The 24,468-nt window shown below is 35.1% G+C and overlaps 1 protein-coding gene across 4 annotated transcripts in view; it reads left to right on the plus strand.

Annotated features, from left to right (window-relative positions):
• The window catches only part of Dis3l2 (Dis3 like 3'-5' exoribonuclease 2), a 440,068-nt gene that overhangs the window by 293,294 nt on the left and 122,306 nt on the right, over positions 1-24,468 (plus strand). For all 4 annotated transcript variants that reach the window (XM_090373977.1, XM_090373976.1, XM_090373978.1 and 1 more), the window contains 2 exons: positions 5,932-6,108; positions 20,541-20,785. In XM_090373977.1, the coding sequence (XP_090230103.1) occupies positions 5,932-6,108; positions 20,541-20,785 (422 nt within the window). The remainder of the gene's footprint in view (positions 1-5,931; positions 6,109-20,540; positions 20,786-24,468) is intronic.

The raw sequence follows: 24,468 nt of genomic DNA on the forward strand, positions 1-24,468 counted from the left end.
CCGTTACAGTAATGCCTTCCAGCATCTGGAGTTGTGTTCATCCATCCAAGATAACACCTCCTCAGACGAGAACACCTTGACTGCCATATCGATCCGTTTCAGTTGATGTTTGCGGGGGTGATACCATGTGCCAACCTCTCGCCAGATTAGCTGACATCCAGAATCACTGCTGAGACTGAATCTACTCTCATCAGTAAAGAGTACCTTACCCCATTGTGCTGCTCTATATCCAGTCCTTGTGTTCGATTCACCACTGTAAACGGTGTCTCCGATGGGCAGATGTTAAAGAGACACAGCGTACTGGCCATCAAGGCAAACAGTCCACCTTTGTGGAGTCGCCTGGCCACAGTAAACTAGCTTGCAATGGATCACGCTGTCTGGTGTCAGTCCCTCTTGGCCCATAGGAGTATATAGCGGTCATCATTGGGCATTGTTTTTTGTGGACAACCACCACTAGTCCTTTGAACAGCTGTCGTTCTGAAGACCAACCACGCACGTGAGATGATGCTATGGGTGATACCGAGCTCTTCAGCCACACTTCTTGCACTTCGATCTTCTGCGAGCTTCCCAATTATTGGACCCCAGGTAAAGTCATCCAGATGTGTACTGGCCATTTCGTTGTCTGTAGCACTGTATGAAACCAATCGAACGTCTCTAACAATCATGCTCGCTATTCAGTAATTTCCACATAACTGCTGAACTGCTGCTTTTATCTGTTTATGTGAGCCTTCTCATCAAGATTCAAATTTTTGCATGTGCACCAGCTTTCTACTGAACGGCCACAGTTATGCAAATCGCCACAGACTGTTTCGTTTCATTTTGTGGCTGTAACCTTTAGAAATAGTGTTGGTCCTTAAGTCTGTTACTACAGAAGGACCTTCAGCTGAAGTTTGTAAGCTTATGTGAACTTAAATGTAGTAATGTATTACCAGAGATAGTGAGATGAAAAAAAAAGGGGAGGGGGATATTAAACATATGACAAAGGTATTGTCATATGTATTTAAAACCTAGGAGTGAAAATTAAGTAATAAAGAACAAAAGGCAGTGTAGAAGGTAGCAAATAGAATGTTTGTTTGTTTGTTTGTTTGTTATTTGGTTTTTAGGAGCATTAGCAACTAAGGCCATATTGCTCCAGGATATGCGGTGGTCATTCCCTGACCTTTCCGCATCCTCCATATTTGGTGGTGACGGGCTCGAACCCCGGTCTAATCAAGAAGCGTGTGCTATGCACTACTGCTGCTCCTTCCCACCTGGCTACGGAGTGGCCTCAAATAGAATGTAGGACAAGGAAAATTAGATGGATAATAACATAAAAAAATGAAATAAAATTTAAGATGATAGACTGATGAAGTAGGGCTGTTGTATGTATCTATACCAATGAATGAAGCCAAACCAAACAGATATATAGAAATTAATGCACATACATATGAAACTATAAATAGTGAACAATGAATGGAACAAAGCTTTATAAAGAAATTTAGGATGTGAAGGAAATAAATACACTGTGTTTGCTAACTGGTTTAGTACAACTTTTTTCAGTCTGCAGTATACCAGTATACTGCAATATATCAGGTTTTCAAACTGTATACTGCAATTTATCAGGTTTTGAAACTATCGACAGTGTATGCTATGTTGGTAGTTTGAAAACCTGATCTGAATCTAACTCACCAATTGAATATGTATACATTCATACATGTCTGTTTGCACACACGCTCCACAGAGCCCACACTTGTAAAGCTGATATTATATGTAAGTACTTGCAAAAATGTTAACTTTAACCATAAGGTTTGGGTAACTGCAATAATTATTGAGGGCTGGTGTAGTAATAATTTTTTACAGCTACCAAGAATTATTGAACAATAACAACTTCGCAGAGTCTTCGTGAACACTTGGAGGTTGATCAAATTTTACAGCATTTTGAAAGGGTTGCAACGTTCGGAAACTCCCTATATTTTTTCTGATGCTTCCACAAATTCACCTACATGCAAAATTATTTTATATATTATTGTCAGCATTAACGAATTTTGTTAAATATCAAAGTGCTTTGTTAGTATTCATGTTTCATGCACCCTTTTCTAATCCACCCCATGGAAGGTATTACAAGTAACCCTCATATAACACGGTTGTTTGGTTCCTACAAAATCTTATGTAATGCGAAACTGTGTTATACGGGACTAAGAACCAGTACAAAAAGGGGGGGTTACGTTCCAAAAGCTAACAAAAATACACCATTTTTTTTTTATAACTATTGGAAACTTAATTTTTATATTAGTAATAACTCAATATTTTAACTTTATTTTTATAATAGTAGTAACTTAAATGGTAATAACCGAGCAAACATCTTACCTTACAAACTGTGATACTTATATGTGAGATAAGTATTTAAAAAAGTTACGAACTGCACTCTTTGAAGTCACAGTTATTTTTTATGGTCTCAAACAAGCACAAGTTCAATAGCACAGAATCTAACCCAGGGATCTCCCAACAAAATACAGTGGAGCCACACTTTAAATGATTTATGAAAATCTGAATATTTTCCAATTAGTAAAATAAAAATAAATTTACACTTACATACATAGCTTAATTAATGCATACTGTAATATGTACATACTAATTGATATTTCTGTCCACTGACTTTTTTTCTTTTTTTTTTTTTTTTTTTGTTGTAAAATTAAAAATGGTAAAAATGATAAGCAATCAATAACAAAGAACACGGCATGCACAAGTGAGATACAGAGCAATGAGTTTCTGAAAATTTATTTATGTTTTTTATATTATTGAATATTTCATGGAAGGGGAAACACATTTCACCATAATAACGTGAAAACCCACAGAATTCCAGCTATCAGTACTATAGCAAGAAGATTGAGTTTACTACCTGTTTATAATTGATTACACTAACAGAAAAGACCAATAAACCAGAAAGTGCAAATTGTTTTTATTGTTTTATGGTCGTGACCTCCAGAAATGTGCTTTAGAAAAATATTACAAAGGCGATAACAACTAGCGAGTCAACAGCAGGGATTCACAAAAAGGAATTGAAACGTTGAAACACAATAGCAGGGTTTTCCCAGCACAAAAGCTCAAAAATACCATGTTATGTGAGATTTCCAGCAATTCTAAAACTGTGTTAGAGTGAAACCTCGTTGTAGAAGTAACGTGTTGTGCGAGGATTGTCGCAATTTATCAATCGTATTAGAACAAAACCATGTTGTAGAAGTACCATGTTATATGGGGGTTGCCTGTACTAAGAAACTTCCAGCAGTTATGCATTAGCAAAAGAAATAAACCAAATAAAGAAGTAGAATGACAACAAATATAATTTTGCAACAAGTTTAGATGAGAGCTGCAACAAGCTTAGTCAAGATTAGTGTGAACTTTTATAAAAATAAAATCTCTCACTTAACTTCAATTTTTGTTGTTGTAACCAATGTTCAGTCCATTGATAGAAAAAAGTTTGTTTTTAATATGCAATATTGTTGGGATTTTTTTTTTTTTTTTTTTTTATTAGCTACTTTATTAGCTACTTAATTGCTAGCTACTTTAGTTATGAATATTGTCATGTAGCCATCATTTGCAATATATTTCAAATAAATTGTAACTAATCAATATTTATTTTTTAATTTGAATAGTCTTAGCAAATACAGATTTATTCATGTGCCCTTTTCTGCTTTTTTTTTAGTAGTACTTTAATTATATTTCCCATAATACTGTGTGGGTTATCATGGAAAGCAGAATGCAGTTTGTTATTAACTGGGATATTGATAATCTACCCAGCTCAATCAAAGTATTAGTTGGCTTGTATTTGCAACTGAGTCATGTTCTAGAATATATCCTATTTTCCCAAGCCCACAATGTGTACAAATTCCCCATCTGCAAACTTGTCAGGAAACGTCTGCCTCACCCTATCAGAAAACCCCTCTTCCACTCGCAAATAGTTGGGGGGGGGGGATAGAAGGTGCTTAGATTGTATTATAATTCTGATTTTATTTGACTTCCGAGGCTCTATAGAGACTGTTGACTGAAACATACAAAAAGGCAGAGAACTCAACTTGCGAGACACTAAAGGTTGGTAGAAAATTGAAGGCATCACCTATATGGGACAGTTCCTCAGATTGAAATGTCAGCATATTCTTGAGGGACTGTCCTATGGAACCTTAATCCAGTGAGAGCATCAAAAAGTTGAGAAAGAGAAGTCTTGTTAGTCACAATGCTCTCTGTGGCATTCAATCATTTGGAAATTGTCATAGCTCTGTTCAAGACAAATTGCTTAAACAGTTACCACACTGTTTCAATAGGCTTTTGTCAATATATTGTAGTGATTTCATCATTTGTTTGGAGAGATTTCTGTTTGAATCCCATCAGAGATACCAGGAATTCTTAAAGGCCTCAAAATGGATGCTGTATGATGATGTTGAGTTATCCTTGGTTTTTCAGGCTGCAAAATATATAATTTAGCCCTTGAACACATTTTTTTTTTTCAGGCTTAATTACCAAAGAAATCATACCACTGGAACTGTTGCATATAGTCTGAGCAATCAGTGTGCTAAAAAAAATTCCTAAGAAGAAGATTGCTTCAATAAATTGAGATATATTCAGCATGTATGGTTTGGTAAATGGAAATTTACAGGAACAAAGTGGAAAGCAACCAATTTTCATGGCCTTAACATCTTTGTCAGTCATCCAGTACATTAGTTTAGTAGTTGAACTGGCTCTCTGATAGCAATCATCAAAGAAGCTGGGTTTTTTTTTTTTTTTAAATCTGCAGTGCTTTATAAGTCCTTCATTCCTTCAGTATAATTTTTATTAGTTCTAATTAGAATTAAATTATTTATTGTCATAAATAAATTATATTTACATAAATATTAGCTTGCATACAATATTACACATTATCTTTGTGGGGATGGAGGAATAATATTATATATATATATATATATATATTACCTGTCCAGTGGAACAAAACTGCAATTGATATATTTTTATATATAACTGTAAGATTTGTAAAAAACACAGAGCTACTAGGCTCAATAACTTCTACATTGTAACAATATATTTAAAAGAGTAAGAGATTACCTCAGTCTTTTGTGTAGAATGCTTCTGGTCAGTGCTCTCCAAATGTAAAACGAATAAAATAAACGGATAAAATGATTTTAATGAATTCTTTCACTCATAAAGACATGACCGATCCGACATACAACAGAATTGAAAGCTGAGAGCCCCAACCTGACCCTGAAACACATCAAACCAACTCAGGAAAAATCGTGAGTGCGAGAAGACATTCTGTCAGAATAATTAAAATAGTTAAAATCAGAAAATCATATGAGAATAAATAATTAAAATGGATTATAAAATATGTTTATAAAATTTGGATAAATGCTCAGGGTTGGGGCTCTCAGCTTTCTGTTCCTTTGTGCATTGGATCAGTCATATCTCTATGAGTGAAAAAATTCATTAAAATCATTTTATTCGTTTTACATTCGGAGAGCATTAACTGGAAGCATTCTACACAAAAGAGTTAGGTAATCTCTTACTCTTTTAAATATATAACTAAGGAATCAGTTGTGCTATAAGTTTGATTACTACCCAGTTGCCGACTGGGCTAGCCAGGTGGGTAAAGTGCCTGCCTGGCAACCCAAAGGTCGTGGGTTCAAATCCCACCTCGGGCTTGGATTAGAGTAAAATGCAAAAACTTTGGGAGGTGCATTATGGCCACAGAAGCCGAAGCGCCAACAACTAACAAAAAAAAAAAAAAAAAAAACCTACCCAGTTGAAGGAAGGGTGCCTCTGTCATATTTTTTTATTATTGTGATTCCCTTTCTGTTTTAGTTTCTGTTGAAAGAGAATTTTAAATTATTGAATTATTTTTCTATAATTGTTTAAGTGTTCTGTTAAATATAGCTGTTTAAATATATGCAAACTACTGTATTTCAGGTTGTTCCCATGTTGCCTCGAATACTTTGTGAGAAACTGTGCAGTTTAAATCCTGGAGAAGATAAACTTACCTTTTCTGTAGTTTGGCACATTACTCCAGATGGTGAAATATTGAATGAATGGTTTGGACGTTCTGTGATAAAATCATGCATGAAATTGACTTATGAATTTGCTCAGGTATTAATTTTTTTATATATATATATATATAAAATTTTACGTTGAAAGGTGAATTTCTATACTAACATGTGCAGATTCATATATATGCATAATTTTCTTTTACAATTTTGTAATTAAGTATTTCTGTACTATGCTGGAAAATAATTTGAAAATTTTACATTCAGTTTTCATCTTTGAGAGTGCTTTGATCCTTCTGGTGGCTTTGGCTGAAAGTCTGCAGCCATGGCTTTGACTTAGCTCATATTTAGAGAAGCCATTGTTTTCCAGTGGTCATTCTAAGTTGTTAATATCATTTTGAACAAAATGGTATCACCAGAAAATGAATCCACTGTTTGTTTAAAATTTATATGGTCGAAACTCTTCATAGCAATCCCTTCCCCCAGGGGAATGAGAAAAACAGTCATTATTTCAAAAGGATGTTATATTAATAATTCATGAAGTCAGCAAAAGAACAAAGAGAAGTTATGAAAATTTAATGTAATTCTACTAATACAATATAATACAATCTGATTCAGAATAAGTACTACAGTATTAAACAAGAAAATGAAGCTTGTACATTTTGCATTGATTATTGATTATATCGTGTAGTATGGTTAATTTAAAAATTGTGTGTACAGTGATTACTGTATATAGCAATACATATGTATAATATCTATGTATATGCATACATACTTACATATATATCAGGGCCTGGGAAGTTTCTTAATATAATACTTTAATTATACAGAAAAATTCAATATTGGCTTATTTATATTACAGTTAATTTATTTATTTTATAATCAGATGTTAAAAGAAATTAATTTTTGTCCAATTTTTATTATTTAAACCTAGTTTTAATGCAACAAAAACCCACAATAATACAGAGTCATGTTTAAAACTGTTTGCTTTGCTCTGTATGTGACGTCATATTGCCTAGAATGAGATGGAAGATACATGCACGCTAACGCAGTACGTTACAAGTTGAAACTTGTACTAGATAGAGCACAATACTGTCTGTTGGCGAGTGGAACATATTTTGGTTCGATGCCTTGGCAACCAGACCAAACCATTTTGCAGAAGGATAAGGTAAAGAGGCACCTGACTGACAGTACATATGACTTGTACTAGTATGTAACTTGAAAATGAACCAAGCACCATTACATTGCGAAATGATAATCCCATTTAACCCTTAATTCGCGCTTTCTAATTGCCTAAAGGCCAGAGGTGCAAACAAAGCATACCCAGTTGGTCTCTCATAATCCGCTCATTATATGGAAATTTCTTCATTCTATGGAAAATATTTTAAATGTAATGACCAAGGAGAATTCAAAAAAATTCACTATGAAGATGTTTGTTAAACAGAGGCCAGATTGTATTTACGAGCAATTACACATTACCGTGATTCTGGGAAGAACCTAGTTTTTTTAGATGAGGTGGAGAGTAATTTAACGTTTCTGAAGTATTGGAGGATCAATGGATTATCTGTAGTGATGGACTGTGATCATGTTGGTAAAAGAATTATGCATGCTCTCTTTACTTCCTGACCCCTATTCCAGAGAATAGAGGTACTTACGTAGCCACGACCGCAAGTATATTCCATTCTCGAACAAACACTAGAACAGATTACTGTGTAAATATTTCTCATACAAATCAAATCAGTTAGAGCATTTAGCTGTAATGTAAGTCATAGATTACAATTATATAATTATATTATATTATCAGAAAATAAGAAATAATAGATGGTTGGCTATAATGAATAATAATGAATAAACAAAAAGAACTGTCTGGTGTGAAAAAAATAAAATTGAAGAAAGCCCGCAAAGAAAATGTTAAAAAACTTTCTCTTTCTATGGATAAATTTTTATCACGAGTGAATACCAGTGCTATACCTGTGCCTTCAACAAGCCGTAATGGAAAGGAAAACATATCTAGTGATATAGTGATGAAAGAAAATAGTGTATCTGTACTAGAAACACAAGAATGTGCTACAGAAGTTAACTTACTTTTAACTTCAGCTTTTTCAGAATTAAAATGAATCAGCAGCTGCAGAGTCAAAGTTTGAAAGTGAAGATATAATTTGCAATTTAAATGACCCCGGTTACTGGCCAGAGATAATAAAAAATTCCATAAGAGTTGAATTAATTTGAATGGGACTGCCCTAAATAGTATCCCATTGGTGCTTATCGCCAGCAGTTTACGACTGAGCATTGTTTCAGGACCTTAAAAAAGGGGCGAAAGGCTTGAAAGGACTTGGTTGATATACTCGGGGAAAAAAAGGATGCTATTTTCTGCTTTTGCTGCAAATTATTTAGTCAAGCAAAGATTCTCTTGAAAACTATTGGGTTCCGTTCTTAGCAGCATTTACCAGATCGTTTAAGCTCTCACGAGAACTCTCAAAATTATAAAATATGCATGCAACAGTGGAAGGAATTAGAGCTCTGGTTAAAATCCATTAAAATTATGGATGTTGTAAATCAAAATTTTGATAGAGAAATCAAAAAAATACTGGAGAATGATTTCAGAATGAGTAATTGAGATAATTAAATTTTTAGCTTCAAAAAATTTGGCATTGACAGGGAGCAATGAAAAATTATTCGAACCAAATAATGGAAATTTTTTGTGACAAATAAGAGTTATTGTCTAAATTTGATCCAATACTTAATGAACATTAAGTATTGCATCAAATAAGTATTGGGATTAATTACTCCCAGGTCTTTTTCATTTTCTACCACCTTAAGTGTAGTACCACACAGTTGGTACGTTTCTCTGGGGTTACTTCTATCCATATGTAGTTCTTTGCATTTGTCAAGGTTAAACTTCAGTTGCCACTTCTTAGCCCATCTGCCCAAATTATCTAGATCCTGTTGCAGTAGCACACTGCCATTACTGTCATTAACAACCCTGCCAACCTTTGTATCAACTGCAAACTTCGACATTAAGCCTGATATACCTTCATCAATATCATTGATAAATATACAAAACAACAGTGGACCTAACACTGAACATGTTTATCGAGTAGAAAGGAAAGAATAAATAAATGCACAGTATTATAAATAAAGTAAGTAAAGCCATGCAAAGTAGTAAAATTGATATGAACACTGCAGGTATATTGATAGAACCTGCTCTTAGTCAACTAAACGAATTTAGAACATCAGGATTTAAATTGTGTATGGATAAAGCTATAGACATTGCAACTGAGTTGGAAGTGTATCAGTGTTTTCAGAAGTACGAATTTCAAAAAAAAAAGCACGAGTTTAGCTATGAAACTTCAGATGAATGCTGTATTGATCCAACCAAAAGGTTTGAAACGGAATTTTTTTAATATAGTGATAGATGTAGCTATCATTAGCTTACAAGAAAGATTTGATCAGATGAATGAAATATCCTCAGCTTTTCACCATATTATAAAATCAGAAAACTTCATGAATTTATTTGAAAGTGCAATAGAAACAAAATGTCAACACCTCGAAGGAATTCTTACTGGCGAAGATGGGAGAAGCGACATCGATGCCAAAGAGTTATATCGATAACAACCCCAGGGGCTCGTATCTGGTGAGTATGGGCTTGGCACACCCAGAGTCCTGAGCTGGATATCATCATTCTTCCCTTTCTTGGTGATTCCTTTCTACTTCTGATTCTCTCTCTCAGGGTAACTCGGGAATTTTTTTTTTTTTTTTGGCTGGTGCAGCATAAGCCTAAGGCTTCCTTGCACCATATAGCTAATAATAATAATGAACAAGAAATCCAATCTTTGCAGCATGTTTTCAAAGGGAAAAATTTTGGTTGTTTAGAATTATTGACATTTATTCAAGAAAAAAACTTGTGAATTATATCCCACCATAACCATTTCTATTCGGATATTATTAACATTGCCAGTTACAGTTACGTCTGTAGAGAGGAGTTTTTCAAGACTCAAGATGATTAAAACATATTCACGTCAACAATTGGCCAAGAAAAATTAATGGATTGTCCATTATGTCAATTGAACAAAGATGTACTAAAAGATATAAAAACATCAGATATCATAGACAAATTTATATAAAATAAATATGGTAAGGTAATGATGTGAAAAAACTTTTAAGTTTATTTAAATAATATACTAGTCGTTAAAGTTTAAATAAATAATATACTAGTCATTAAATAATTATGATTTGAATAATTTTTGGGTGCTTCCTTTATTTTTCAATTTTACGAATTCCACCTTTAATTTTTACGAGGGGGCCCCAGAAGAATATTTTGCCCAGGGCCAACAGAGGAATTGGTTTCAGGCATTAAAATAACCTGTCAAAATGGCTGTTTCGGTGGCAGAGTATGTTTTAAAAGAGGCACATAATGTAAAGACACATAATAATGGTTAATTCAATTTCACTGTTTCAGTTTCTTTTTCAAGCACAGCTAACTGTGCTTGAAAAAGAAACTAGGTACAAGTTTGAATCTTTGATGAGCATCCTTCAACAAAACTTCCTGTCCAACCACAGCAGTTTCCTCTTCTCCATCGCTATGAATTTTAGGTTCCATTCAATGAGTTTCTTACTGGCAAATTTACCTTAGCATGATACAGCCTACTACTCATACAGCTCCACCTTGGATGTGTCACATACCCTTGTGCGACCTTTCACTCACATCATTGGGGAAAACACACCTTACCGCAACAGAACATACTGAAAATTCATGCCGCATTGAGAACCCAGCACGCAGAGTACATGCCAACCTACACGGATGGATCTAAAACTGATGCCCATGTTGGTGCAGCAGCAGTTTTTCCCAACCTTACCCTAGCCAAGAAACTCCCCATTGAATGCAGCAGCTATGCAAAGGGTGGCATGAGTACACTACAGAACTCTATGCTATTTATATAGTGTTAAATTTCACCTTAACAACAAATATATTGAACAGCATTATCTATACAGACTCCATTAGTGCTATCTAAGCTATACAGCTGAATAAAAATCATGATAACCACTTACTCATTCAGATTTGGAATACCATGACTAAGCTAAATAGGAAGAAACAAGAAGTCATCTTTTGTTGTATCCCTGGTCATGTTGGAATTTCTGGAAATGAACGTGCTGATCTAGCTATGAAAACTGTTACAGATTCTATAGATGAACCATTTAGTATACCGATCGCAGACTGCAGATCAATTATAAAGAAATGGTGTCTTAAAATATGGCAACACATTTCGCAAAGTCAAGTTGGGAACAAACTACTCCGTATAAAGAAACATTTGTGGACTAATGTTGTTAATGGAGTCCTCCTTGGTTCATTGCTGGGCTCATTGTTTTCCGTATTTATTAATGATATTGATGAAGGTATATCAAGCCTAATGCTAATGTGCAATTGATACAAAGGTTGACAGAGTGGTTAATGATAGTAATCAAGTTTTGCTACTGCAGCAGATTTTTCAAAAATTAGGCAGATGGGCTGAGAAAATGGCAGTTGAAGTTTAACATTGACAAATGCATGATACTTCATATGGGTAGTAGTAGTAGTAATACTAGATTAATATACCAACTGTGTGGTACTGCTCAGTAGTGGAAAATGAAAAAGACCATGGGGTCTTTTTCATTTTCCACTACTGAGCAGTACCACAGTCAGATATGAAATTCTCTGAGCAGTGCAGACAGGCTTCCAGGCCACCTCATGAGGGTTTTGTCAATGATATACAGATATTTTGCTAGCAGGAGTAAGGTTATTATCTCATTGTACAAGACAATGTTTGTACTGCATTTTGAGTATTGCATACAGGTCTGGAGGCCTCATTTTGAGAAGGATGTAGAACTGCTGAAGTAGGTATGGAGAAGAGCAACAGATTGGTGAAGGTAACAAAAGGATGCTCTTCTCAAGAAAGTCTTCAGTTCTACAAATTTCAGCATCTGGAGACAGGCACCTGCGAGTGTTTAAAACTTTAAATGGATTGGGCAACTGAATGCTGATGGTATTCTTCCTCTTGTTCAGACTACACACGAGGGGGCATAAATTAAAATTGAGGAAGGATGATTGCAGGATAGTTGTGTGGAAGTTTGCCTTCAGCCAACATGTGGTTGATTGTTGGAACAAACTTTTATCTGTTGTAGAAATGGGTAGTTTGAATAAATTTGAAGAACTAGACAAACCGTTGGGGGAAGCAGATTTACAGGTGATGTGGGAAGTTTTTTTGGCCGATGCTGTATAAGCTTACTTTCTTGCATCATTTGCCACTACTAATACTTTTTTGCTAGTCTCATCACATAGGGAAACACATTGCCTGCAGTGCTTCAGTTTCATATTGTGGGTGCGGTTTGCATTCGAGACAAAGCATAGGTTTGTTTAATAGCATTCTTTTATAGTTTTCTTAAAGCATTACATTACAACTTGATCAAGTGACTGAAAAACTGCTGTCATTTTAGGTGACAGGTACTCAGCAGTGACTGTCTGTAGGTCATTCACTTGGAAATTAAGAGTGTGATTATCCACAAACAGTGAACTCCCCCCCCATTTGGCCACTTTGTTTTAAAAAAAAAAAAAAAAGTCTAGATCTGTCTATTGCAAAACTTAATCTACAATATTCATCCAGTGCACAAGTAATTCAGCTTTAGTTTTTAAGTTTTCTGTTTTGGGAATGTTTATTGCATGTATCATTATTAACCATTCCAAGAATACCTTTTCAAGATTTGGATACTTCACCATTCATTCTTTTATCCTGCCAAGTGCAGCACATTTCAGCATTAGCATTAGCATTAGTAGAGGCATATGATGCAAGAAAGCAAGCTTATTCAGCATCAGCCAAAAAAAAAAAAAAAAAAACCCCTCTCCCATTTCACCCCTCCGTTCGTTCGAAATACCTGTCCAGTTGAGCTTTAAATTTGTTTAGGCTATCAACTTCAACAACAAGTGATGGAAGTCGGTTCCACCAACCAACCACCCGCTGGCCAAAGGCAAATTTCCGCACATCTATCCGACATCCGTCCTTCCTCAATTTGAATTTATGCCCTCTGAGGTGATTATTCTGAGAAAGATGAAGAATCCCATTGGCATTGAGCATGCTCAAACCATTCAAAGCCTTATACACCTCTATCAGATCACCTCGCCGGTGCCTAGTCTCCAGACTCTGTAATTTGCAAAATTTAAGCCTTTCTTCGTAAGAGCAACCCTTTGTTCCATTTACTAATCTTGTTGCTCTTCTCTGTACCCGTTCCAGCAGCTCTACATCCTTCTTGAAATGAGGCCTCCAGACCTGTATACAGTACTCAAGATGTGGCCTAACCATTGCCTTATACAAGGGAATAATCACCTCCTTATCCCTGCTAGAAAAATTCCTGTATATCATTGACAAGACACCATGAGCTACTCTTGCAGCTCGTCTGCACTGCTCAGAGAACTTCATATCTGCCTGCACAATTACCCCCAGGTCCTTTTCATTCTCCACCACTGTCAGTGTAGTACCGCAGAGTTGATACATTGCTCTGGGGTTACTGTTTCCCATATGTAGTACTTTACATTTGTCAATGTTAAACTTCATTTGCCACCTCTCAGCCCATCTGTTCAACCTTTCCAGATCCTGTTGTAGCAGCATAGCGTCAGTAGTGTCCTTAACGACCCTGCCAACCTTTGTATCATCTGCAAACTTAGACATTAAACTTGATATCCCATCATCAATATCATTCATAAACACCGAAAACAACAACGGACCCAACACTGAACCTTGAGGAACTCCACTAATAACATTAGTCCACGTTGAGCAGTGTCCATTGATTACCACTCTCTGTCTTCTGCCACTCAACCATCCCCTTATCCATAGCAGCAATTTGCCTCCAATGCCACACTGCTCCAATTTGTGCAGCAGTCTTCCATGTGCAACGGTATCAAAAGCCTTTCTAAGATCCAAATATATAATATCAAAGTTATTCCCTGCATCCAGTTCTTTTGTGACTACATCATAGTATCCAATCAAATTGGTCAGGCAAGACCTGCCCTTAACAAAACCATGCTGCGTCTGAGCTATAACTGAATTCTTGTCTAGATGATCCTGCAGTGCTTCTTTAACCAGTGCCTCCATTAATTTACCTGGAACAGAAGTTAAACTAACAGGTCTATAATTACTTGTGTCAGCCTTTGATCCTCCTTTATGAATTGGGGTTACATTTGCACATCTCCAGTCTATGGGTACCTCCCCTGAGTCCAAAGAAGCTCTCATAATTATGGCTAGAGGTTTGCATACTTCCTTTGCTGCCTCCTTTAATATAACTGGATAGATCCCATCCACCCCAGGTGCCTTTTTTATGTTTATCCTCAACAATCTCTCCTCCACTTTCCTCTCAGTTATTACAAAATCATCCAGCTCACTGCCAATGTTTACTTTACCTACATCATTCTCCTTCCTGAATAACTCCTCATGCGTGAATGTAGATGCAAAATACTCGTTTAGATTGTTAGCCACCTGAGCAGGATCCTCAACTGTTGAACCATCAATATCCAGTGGACCAATCTGATTCATCCCTTTCCTTCTCGAGTTCAAGTATGTAAAGAACTCCTTTCTGTTTTTCTTTGCATCCTTTGCCAAGGATTTTTCGTAGTCTGCCTTTGCCTGCCTAATCTCCTTTGTGACTTGGTTACAGACCAACTTATATCTATCATAGGCTTCCATGTCACCCATTAATTTGTATGTATCCCATGCATTTTTCTTCTCTGCCACATGTCTCATTAGTCCATCTGACAACCATTTAGGCCTAAACCTTGAACAATATTTCTTAGTTGGTATGTAAAGCCTGGTAGCCACCAAGATTAGTTCCTTGAATGCTTCCCATTTTGAGTTTGCTGTTGGTAACATCATCAGTTGGTCCCACTGTATAGAATTTAAATACTGTCTCAGACCATCATAGTCGCCTTTACGAAAACAAAAACCCTTCCCTTTACCTCTGATGGTAGTTACCTCCTTGAGTAAATCCCACTTCAACACACTATGATCACTGCCACCTAGTGGTTCATTTATCTGCAGGTTCTTAATGCATGAAGAATCACTACTGATAATCAGATCAAGAGTATTGCTCCCTCTTGTTGCCTCACGAACATGCTGATGTAGAAAACAATCATCCAATAAATCCACAAAAGCCTTGCTAGTGTGCGAGTGACCAACCCACAAATTCCAGTCAATATCTGGGAAATTAAAATCCCCCATTATAAGACTCTCTGATTTACTGGCCCACTCTATTTCCCTGTACAATATATTATTATACTCATCAGAGTCATTAGGCCTATAGCACACTCTAAGCTTTCAATCTTTTTTCAGTTTTTCAGAATGGTGATCAGTGTACTCTTGGGAATGCCAAACCGTTTGACAATGTTGATTTTAGAATGCACACCATTATCTGAAGCTTATGAAGTCTTAATTTTGTCCGTGATTAGTAAAGCTGCCACTTTGTAGGAACCACCATATGTTGAAGTTGAGGGCTGTCTCCAGTGCAGATCATTTTTGACTGATTCCCTGCCATATTTGAAACAATAATGCCAATTTAAAACTTGTGTATGGTCCATTGCAGAATCCCCATATGCTGTTTAAATATATCAGATGTTTCACTTAGTTTTTCTGATATTAAAGCAAAATTTAACACATGCACACACACACATTGTTCAGTTCACTTTGACATTTTCAAATAAGATGTGAAATCATGTCTTCATTATCAGCTGATAGTAACCGACTGCCATAAACAAGTTAACAGCTTGCTGCCTGCCATTAAAGATGAGACATGTCTGAATACATTATGCTTTGTTTCAGTGCACTCTGTTATCTCAACCCTGACAAGACTCACTCAGATGTGAACAAGCATGAACCACATACTTTTTAAATAGACCTCACATGTTACTCTCAGTATGTCCTCATTCAATGTACATTCGTTGAAATCTCATTGCAGAGAAAAGGTCACTCAAACCAGAGCTGATAAAATCAAAGGCAGCCAAAGGAATTCTCCAATGGTAAAGGGCATTAATGTTTTGATAGAAGATTTGTATTGCAAAAGGAGACGGCGATGAAAAATATTGAAGTTCCTCACCACAAGTTTGAATAATGAATTGCTTACTTTTAACTTTACTCTTTACGTTTTACCCACTATTATCAATGCCCCTAATCTTGCCCTATACAACATGATGCATTAAGAGTAGCCTCAGGAAACATTCAGAATACCTCCCCCCACCTCTAGGATAGCTCTGTGACCTCTCATTCTCATGACCTCTACATTTCTGAAGTAAAGTATTTCATTTAAACTATGCATGGCTTTGACTAAATAAGGTTAAAAAAAAAAAACTGGGACCTTCAATAAATATAATACACCAAAAGAGAGAAAGACAGAGATACTGGATCCTCCAAAGATCTTAGCTCCATTAATATTATGATTATTTCTCAGTGGGGAATGTTCTCTCTAAATGGGCTTAATTTTAAACAATTTCACAAGTTACATTCACTTGCACAGACCAGTTTTCTAAGATGTGTACAGATGGTTCAGAAAAAGACTCATTGGTGAGAGACAGCTATTATACCTCCCTCATAATTTCAGCCTTACTTCAGTTGAATTCAGTCATTTGTCAGCAAAGTTATGCTTAATATTATAAGCTACTGCATACACAGCACAGTGATACACCAAAACATATCATATGCACAGGCTTGCTAAGTACAGTACAGTCATTACAGAAGAGGAAGTTCGGCGAAGGTAAAGAAAGCCCACACGAGAAGCATGCAAAAGTTCAATAAATTTACTGGTAAAAGTACTTTGCCATAACGGTATTTGTATTGTTGCTCGCTCAGTAAACATACAGTGGGTGTTATCGGTCAGGAGTAGAAATTGAATCCCATAGGAGATTGAAACCCTCCCGTAGTGGAGGGGGTAACCTAGCATTTTTTCTTTAGAATCACTGGTGGACTAGTGGATAAATTGTTTATTAAGCAAAAAAGAGAAGCACAGCAAAACACAAGAAGCACAGCAAACTTCGAAAAAGTTTACCGGTGAAATTATGTTACGAACATTTTTTACGACGCCAGAACTTCCAATATGACTCTGTTCATGATTCAATTAGTGATTCTAAAGAAAAAAGGTCAGGTTACCCACCTCCACTTCGGGTGGGATTCAACTTCTGCTCCAGTCTGATAACATCCACCGTCTGTTTACCGAGTGAGCAACAATACAAATGCCATTACAGCAAAGTACTTTTACAGGTAAATTTATCGAACTTTTGCATGCTTCTCATGTGGGCTTTCCTTAGCCGGAAGTTCCATTACTCTTTGTCGAGTAAAATTAATTCCGCTCACTAATAAGGCTCAGAAAAATTATCACACTTTTTTTATTACAGGTGACCCCAGCTTAACGCTGATAATGCGTTCCGGAAACACAGAGCGCTAAGTGAATCCGCTCTAAGCGAGCGCCGCATTCCCATAAGGTAACATAACGTAAGGTATTTGTGAGTTGCGGTCGGTGCCATAGGATATTTCCTAATCAATAATAAACGGTAGTGAAAAGATGCACAAATGTCGGTCAATATATTTAATATTCAAATATTTGTACATATAAAATATTCTGCATTACATACGTATATAATTATATGGTAACTACTTACGTATCAAAATTAAACTTAAAATTCCAATTAAAATCATGAATTTAATTGATCTAAATTGATTTAATTTAATTGATGAATTTAATTATGAAAAATGTGTCAATTTTGGGTTGAACTTTGGCCCTCTTCCAAATAAACTAAAAGGGGTATTAATTTTAAATCCTCCGCAGTTTAATTACCACCCAACAATAAAGTCAACCGATCCTTCGCCGCTTTGAAACCTAGCATGTTTTTTTCTTCTTTCAATATGAAACTTCTTTTAGGCATTCGTTTCCACAAAAGTCCTGCTTCATCTATGTTAAAAACTTGTTGAGAAGTATAACACACAATACTCCTCTTCAATAATTTTAACAAGTTCTTTTTTGAAAGTTTCGGCTCCTTGATTTGCACTTGCGGCTTCTCCCTGTATTTTAAATCTATTCAACCAGCCCTTACTAGTTTTAAATGGTTCCAATTTTTTTTTTTTTAGGTGAGTTTTCTTCAGATCATCATATAGGCTAATCTCTCTCTCTTTTTTATTATTTATAATATTTAACTTAACTGAATTCTGCATTGGATATTATCTTCAATAAAATTAGTTAAAAGTCTTTCCATTTCAATCCTAATAGCCGGCCTAGCCCTAGTTGCTTGCAGTGGAACAGCTGTCTTTCCCGCTGCTAAAATTAATTCTTTATTTTTTTTTATAATTGTTCTTACAGTTAAACTTGCAAGTCCTAAATTTTGGCACACATCTGCTTGTCTTTGACCGGAATCGATTCGCTTCAAAGCGTCTAATTTGATTTTCAAATTCAGTCTTTTTCCTTACATTTATAGTCTTCGTATTGCGCTCAGATGTTGTTGCTTTTTTCATTCTTATTGGCCATTATTAACTCTTCGAAAATGTAACTGTGTTGGTTGCATTAATTATGATACTGCATTAATTATGATACAATGTTCAAGTAAACTGTCCGTTACGCACAATGTCTAATACTGTACTGAGTGATGACTAGACTTCGGATAAATGCATATAACGCAAATATTACAAGCAATATACGTGATCATTTATTAAAATGTTGATCTCCGAACTACGTAACAAGTCACTGTACTGCAATTAAATTAGCGCGCGAGAGAATTTCACTGAGCGTGGGAATATTTCTCAGGTCGGCGTGGGAAACGTTTTAACTGGATTTTTATATTCATTTTCAAGCTATCGACTCCATCAAATGAAACGATTTCGTTAAATATGCCAAAAATGCAATCTGTAAAAGAGCATTATAGTGATCTGTGACAGCGTTATAGTCAGATACGGGTTATAATATAAGAACAGCATTATAGCGAATCAGTGTAAAGCGAACTGCGTTATAATGGTGGCCTGCTGTTATTATGATATTGGCATATTCTAGGATATTCAGTAATAAAAAAACAGATCAAGCTCAAAACTTCCTACCAAGGAACCCTTCCAAGACTCAAATCAACATATGATAAATATGTAACCTGTACATGATGGTATGTCAGCTACAATGGCAGAATAAGAAGGACGAATACCTTTTAAAAAAAAAACAGCAGGTATTATGATATTTCAGTTTGCTTCTGCAGACAAGAGGAAGAATGCTCTGAGATATTCTACTAAGAAAATAATAGAAACAGTAAGTTAAACAAGTAACAGACATAAGTAAAAGCAAAATGAACACCTATTTGCTTTAATGAGCATTGAGTGATACTAGTGAGATTGTAGCACTTCCTAGTGACAGCTGTGATTCACAACCAACGAGCAGCTTGTTAGTTTCATATCTACCAAGGACTAAATCAGTTTTTGATAATAAATAATCATGGGGTGCATTCTGTAACACCAGAGGTGGTTACAGAACACACACCATCTTCCTACTAAAAAAAAAAAAAAATTATCCTCCCAGAAGTTTTCAATTAGTCACATATTTAGAATTATAGATTACTACATCTACTTTCCTTTGTACAATTGAACTGTTTATTACAATATTTATTGAAGTATTTGTGCAAAAGCAGTGAAAGTTTTTAGTATTAAGCTGTTGATGAACATAAGTTAATTCATACTTTTGAGCATTCTTAAGTAATAAAAAATTTGTAATAAATTTTGAACTTTTATAACTTACAAAAATATAGTGTAATAAATTGCTGATTGAATTTTCAGATCAAATAGCGAAATTTTCATAACTTTCTTGAAGTAAAGCTTTGTCTTTTATTACATAATTTTTTTCACTGATAAATGATAAGTATTCTTTCATTTCAAGCATTCTTTATCTGCATGATGTTATCTGTATTAGAAGTCTGCACGTTCAGTACATACTGCATATACTGAATTTTTTTTCATCTTTGAAAGTCTATTTTATATGGGCTTCAGAGGGAATCAAAACCAGCACCATAGAAATATTGCTTCATGGCTCCAGTGCTTCTTCTGAAGATAGTTTACAAATTGCTCCATACAATCAATTAGCTTAAAAATTAAAAAATAATAATAATAACTAAAAAAAATACTACTGCCATTATGTGAATATGGTATTTTAGTTTTGCAGTGCTTGTAGCATTACTGGTATAGCCTTGAATTACCTGAATTTTATTACTGAATCAATCTAATTCAGTAATAAAATTCAGTTGAAAATTAATAAAATTGTGGAAAGCTTGTTGAATAGAAAAATTCTGTAGACTTTTGCAATTTAGCACTTCAGTTCAGGTTTCTATAAAAGCCTCTAAGCTTTGAATGAGTCTAACATGTAGACCAAATATTATATCTTGTAAATTTGTAGTGGTGTGAAAATAAAATGTAAAATGAGCAATAAAATGTTTTTTTTTTTAGTTATTTTATATATTTCAGAATATTATGTGCAGTTTTAAAATGAGCATTTAATTCTTTTATTCAGGACTTCATTGAAAATCCAACAAAGGAATGGAAGCAAGATGAACTCCCTCCTTCATTTGGAAATTTTCCTGTATCAGATATTGTAAATAGAGTTCTACTTCTCCACAAACTTGCTGTGAAGTTAAGACAGAAGCGTTTTGAACATGGAGCCCTTCGCTTGGATCAGATTAAAATTCACTTCACTCTAGATCCAGTTACTGGTCATCCATCGGGATTTTCAATTTATGAACATAAAGAAAGCAATAGGTTAGCGTTTTTAAAATATATTTTTTGAAATCTTTGAGTGACAATTGAATTTATCCATTTTCACACAAACATTTTAATAATAATTTTAGATTAAACCCTCTTCTGTTAACTTTACATTAAATTCTAATTTTTTATACTATGATTTATACCTTAGAGTATCAGCTGAAGAAATCAAGATGCATATGAGAACTGAATAATTGTCACATTTTGGCAGAATTAGAAATATGAATCCTTTTATAAATTGGAAATGTATATCAAACATCTGTGTCTCATAAATCACAGAAAGTTTTATGTTCTATTGCTATGAGTGACAAACTGAACATTAGCATTAGCATTAGAAAAGGCATATGATGCAAGAGCTTATACAGAATCAGCCAAAAAAAAAAAAAAAACTGTTCCCATTTCACCCATCCATTCACTCCAAATGTTTGTCTAGTTCTGCCTTGGATTTATTTAAGCTGTCAATTTCTACAACAACAGATGAAAGTTTGTTCCAGCAATCATCTACCCATTGGCTAAAGGCAAATTTCCACACATCTATTCTACAACTGTCTTTCCTAAATTTGAATTTATAGCCCCTTAGGCGATTAATCTGGGCAAGAGGAAGAACCCCATTAGCATTGAGCTTGCTCAAACCTTCAAGATCTTATACACCTCAATCAGATCACCTTGATCCCAGACACTAATTTGCAAAACTTAAGCCTTTCTTCATAAGAACAACCCTTTGTTCCATTCACTAATCTTGTTGCCTTCTCTGTACTCATTCCAGCAGCTCTACATCCTTCTTAAAATGGGACCTCCAGACTTGTATACAATACTCAAGGTGTGGCCTGACCATTGCCTTAGACAAGGGGATAATCACCTCCTTATCCCTGCTAGAAAAATTCCTGTATATCATTGACAAGACACCATAAGCTACTCTTTCAGACGGTCTGCACTACTCAGAAAGCTTCATATCTGACTGCACAATTACTCCAGGTCCTTTTCTTCTCTACCAACCTAAGTGTAGTGCCACAACTGATATGTTACTCTGGGGTTACTGCTACCTATATACTGTCATTAACAACCCTGCCAACCTTCGTATCACCCTGCAAACTTAGACATTAAGCCTAATATACCTTTATCAATATCATTAATAAATACAGAAAAGAACAATGGACCCAGTACTGAACTCTGGGGGACTCAACTCATAACATTAGTCCACAAAGAGCAGTGATCATTAATTAACACTCTTTGCCTTTTCCCACTCAACCATCCTACACTCAACATATTAACCCTTCCTTCATTAGTTTCCAAAACATGTGTTGACTTACAGTAGTAATGTTTCTGCTATGGCTGACTCTGTGGACTGGATTTTTTTGATGAAATTTTTAAAAAAAATTCCATCAAAAAAATTAAAACTTTATATGTAAATGATTTTCAGTATTAAGTTGTGCTTATTTTTACCTGATTGCCCAACATTACTGCATGCCAAAAAGCAAATAAGATACTTTAAATCATAAAAAAAAAAAAAAAATTCTGAAAAAAAATTTTCAATTTTCTTTTTTGAAACCTCTCGGTTACTATTTTTTACTGCAGCAGTATCATCTTTATCAATTTATTTATCATTTAAATCAGTTTCACCAATTTGTGTATTAGGAATCTAGAGAATTTCACGGTTTTTTTATTCCAAATTGAACAACAATGACCAATATGTATGATTTTATCCTTTGATTTTCAAAGCTATATTCTTATTGCCATCTGATAAAAGTTAGTTAAACACAAATAAGAGATATTAGCACTTATCAGAATATATCAAAATAATGTACATTTTTGTACTTCATTTAAATTTTTTTTTAATGAAAACCCCAAACACGACAGGTATTAGAACCTATAGTACTTAGTACCATGCTTGGGTTGGAGATTGAGAAGACAAAAGAAGATATTTGTTGACATCAGACTTGCACTTCTGTAGACTGAATTTTCAGGAAATATGTATGAAGGAAGGTTGTTCCAGAAAATAGCAGTTGAATGAATAAATGTGGAAGATGAAAAGTTGGTTCTATGAGTTTGAAATTGGACAGTAAATGTACGTTGGCTGGTGGCATGTGTTCTGTTTAGAAAGAGAGAGTGGGAATTCATCATCATCATCAGCCATTTTCAATCCACTGCAGGATGAAGGCCTCTCCAGCAACTTTCCAGTTCCTTCTGTTTTGAGCACTGGCCATCCATTTATTACTCAAAAACTCATGAATTTCATCTATCCATCTCCGCCTTTGTCTTCCAGGTTTTCTTCTAGCTCCTCTTGGGTACCATTCTGTTATTTTCTTAGTCCATCTGTCATCATGTCTTCGAGCTATGTGTCCTGCCCAAGACCATTTTAGTTCTTTAGTTTTGATAAGAATGTCCTTTACTTGAGTTTGCTGCCTAATCCATGTGTTTCTCTTCTTATCTAACATTCTAATTCCCAATATAATTCGTTCCATTCTTCGCTGTGTAGTTCTTAGCTTCTCTTCCATTCTTTTGGTGAGTGCCAAGTTTCACTTCCATAAGTCATGGTGGGGAGTATACATTGATTCATTATTTTACGTTTCAGACAAACTGGGATATTGCTCTTCAGTATGTGACTATATTTCCTGAATGCTATCCATCCAAAATTTATTCTTCTCTTGACTTCCAGCCATTTATCATTATTACAGCTAATAACTTGTCCCAAATAAGTATATGACTCCACCTTTTCAATTACTGCTCCTTCAATCATTATTTCCCTTTCCGTGGCATACTTGTTCATCATTACTTTTGTTTTAGCCATATTCATCTTTAGTCCAAAATCCTTACTAACTGTGCATAATTGATTAAGATTTTTCTCTAATTCTTTGGGATCGTGGCTTATGACCACAATGTCATCTGCAAATCGTAAATGGTTTAGGTACTCTCCGTTCACATTGACTCCTTTCTGCGACCAGTCTAATCTTCTGAAAGCTTCCTCAAGGGCAGCAGTAAACAGCTTCGGAGATATTGTGTCTCCTTGTAGAACTCCTTTATTAGACTAGACTGTCTTTGTCTAGTCTAATAAAGGATTAGTATTAGTATTAGTATTAGTAACGGCCGTATGGTGCAAGAAAGCCTATGGCTTATGCTGCACCAGCCAAAAAAAAAAAAAAAAAATCCGAACAAAACAATGATAAAAACAAAAATTAAATAAATAAATAAATAATAATAATTAATAAATAAATAAAAATAATAAAATGAAATTAAAAATTAAATAAAAAGGAAATTAATCCTATCATCCTATGCGCTTCCCTTACCCGAAAGTACTATCCAGATGACCTTTGAATTTCCCCAAACTGTCGGCCTCTACCACCCATGAAGGCAACTTATTCCAGTAATTTATAACTCGCTGGCTAAAATAAAACTTCCTGCAGTCCAATCTAAACATTTCCCCGCGTAACTTGAATTTATGTCCCCTAGTTCTAGCATCATTTATAATCTTGAAAATTTTGTCCTCATTCATTTTACTGATGCCTCTCAGAGCTTTAAACACCTCAATCAAATCTCCCCTAAGGTGTCTAGTTTCCAAACTCTGCAACCCACATATTCGAAGTCTTTCTTCATACGGACGCCCTTTTGCCGATCTCACCAGGCGAGTTACCCTTCTTTGCACCCTTTCAAGAAGCTCGATGTTTTTCTTTAGGTGCGGTCTC

Source organism: Mastigoproctus giganteus, chromosome 5, assembly GCF_048544385.1.
Source record: "Mastigoproctus giganteus isolate SK-2022 chromosome 5, ASM4854438v1, whole genome shotgun sequence".
NCBI classification, from domain to species: Eukaryota; Metazoa; Arthropoda; class Arachnida; order Uropygi; family Thelyphonidae; genus Mastigoproctus; species Mastigoproctus giganteus.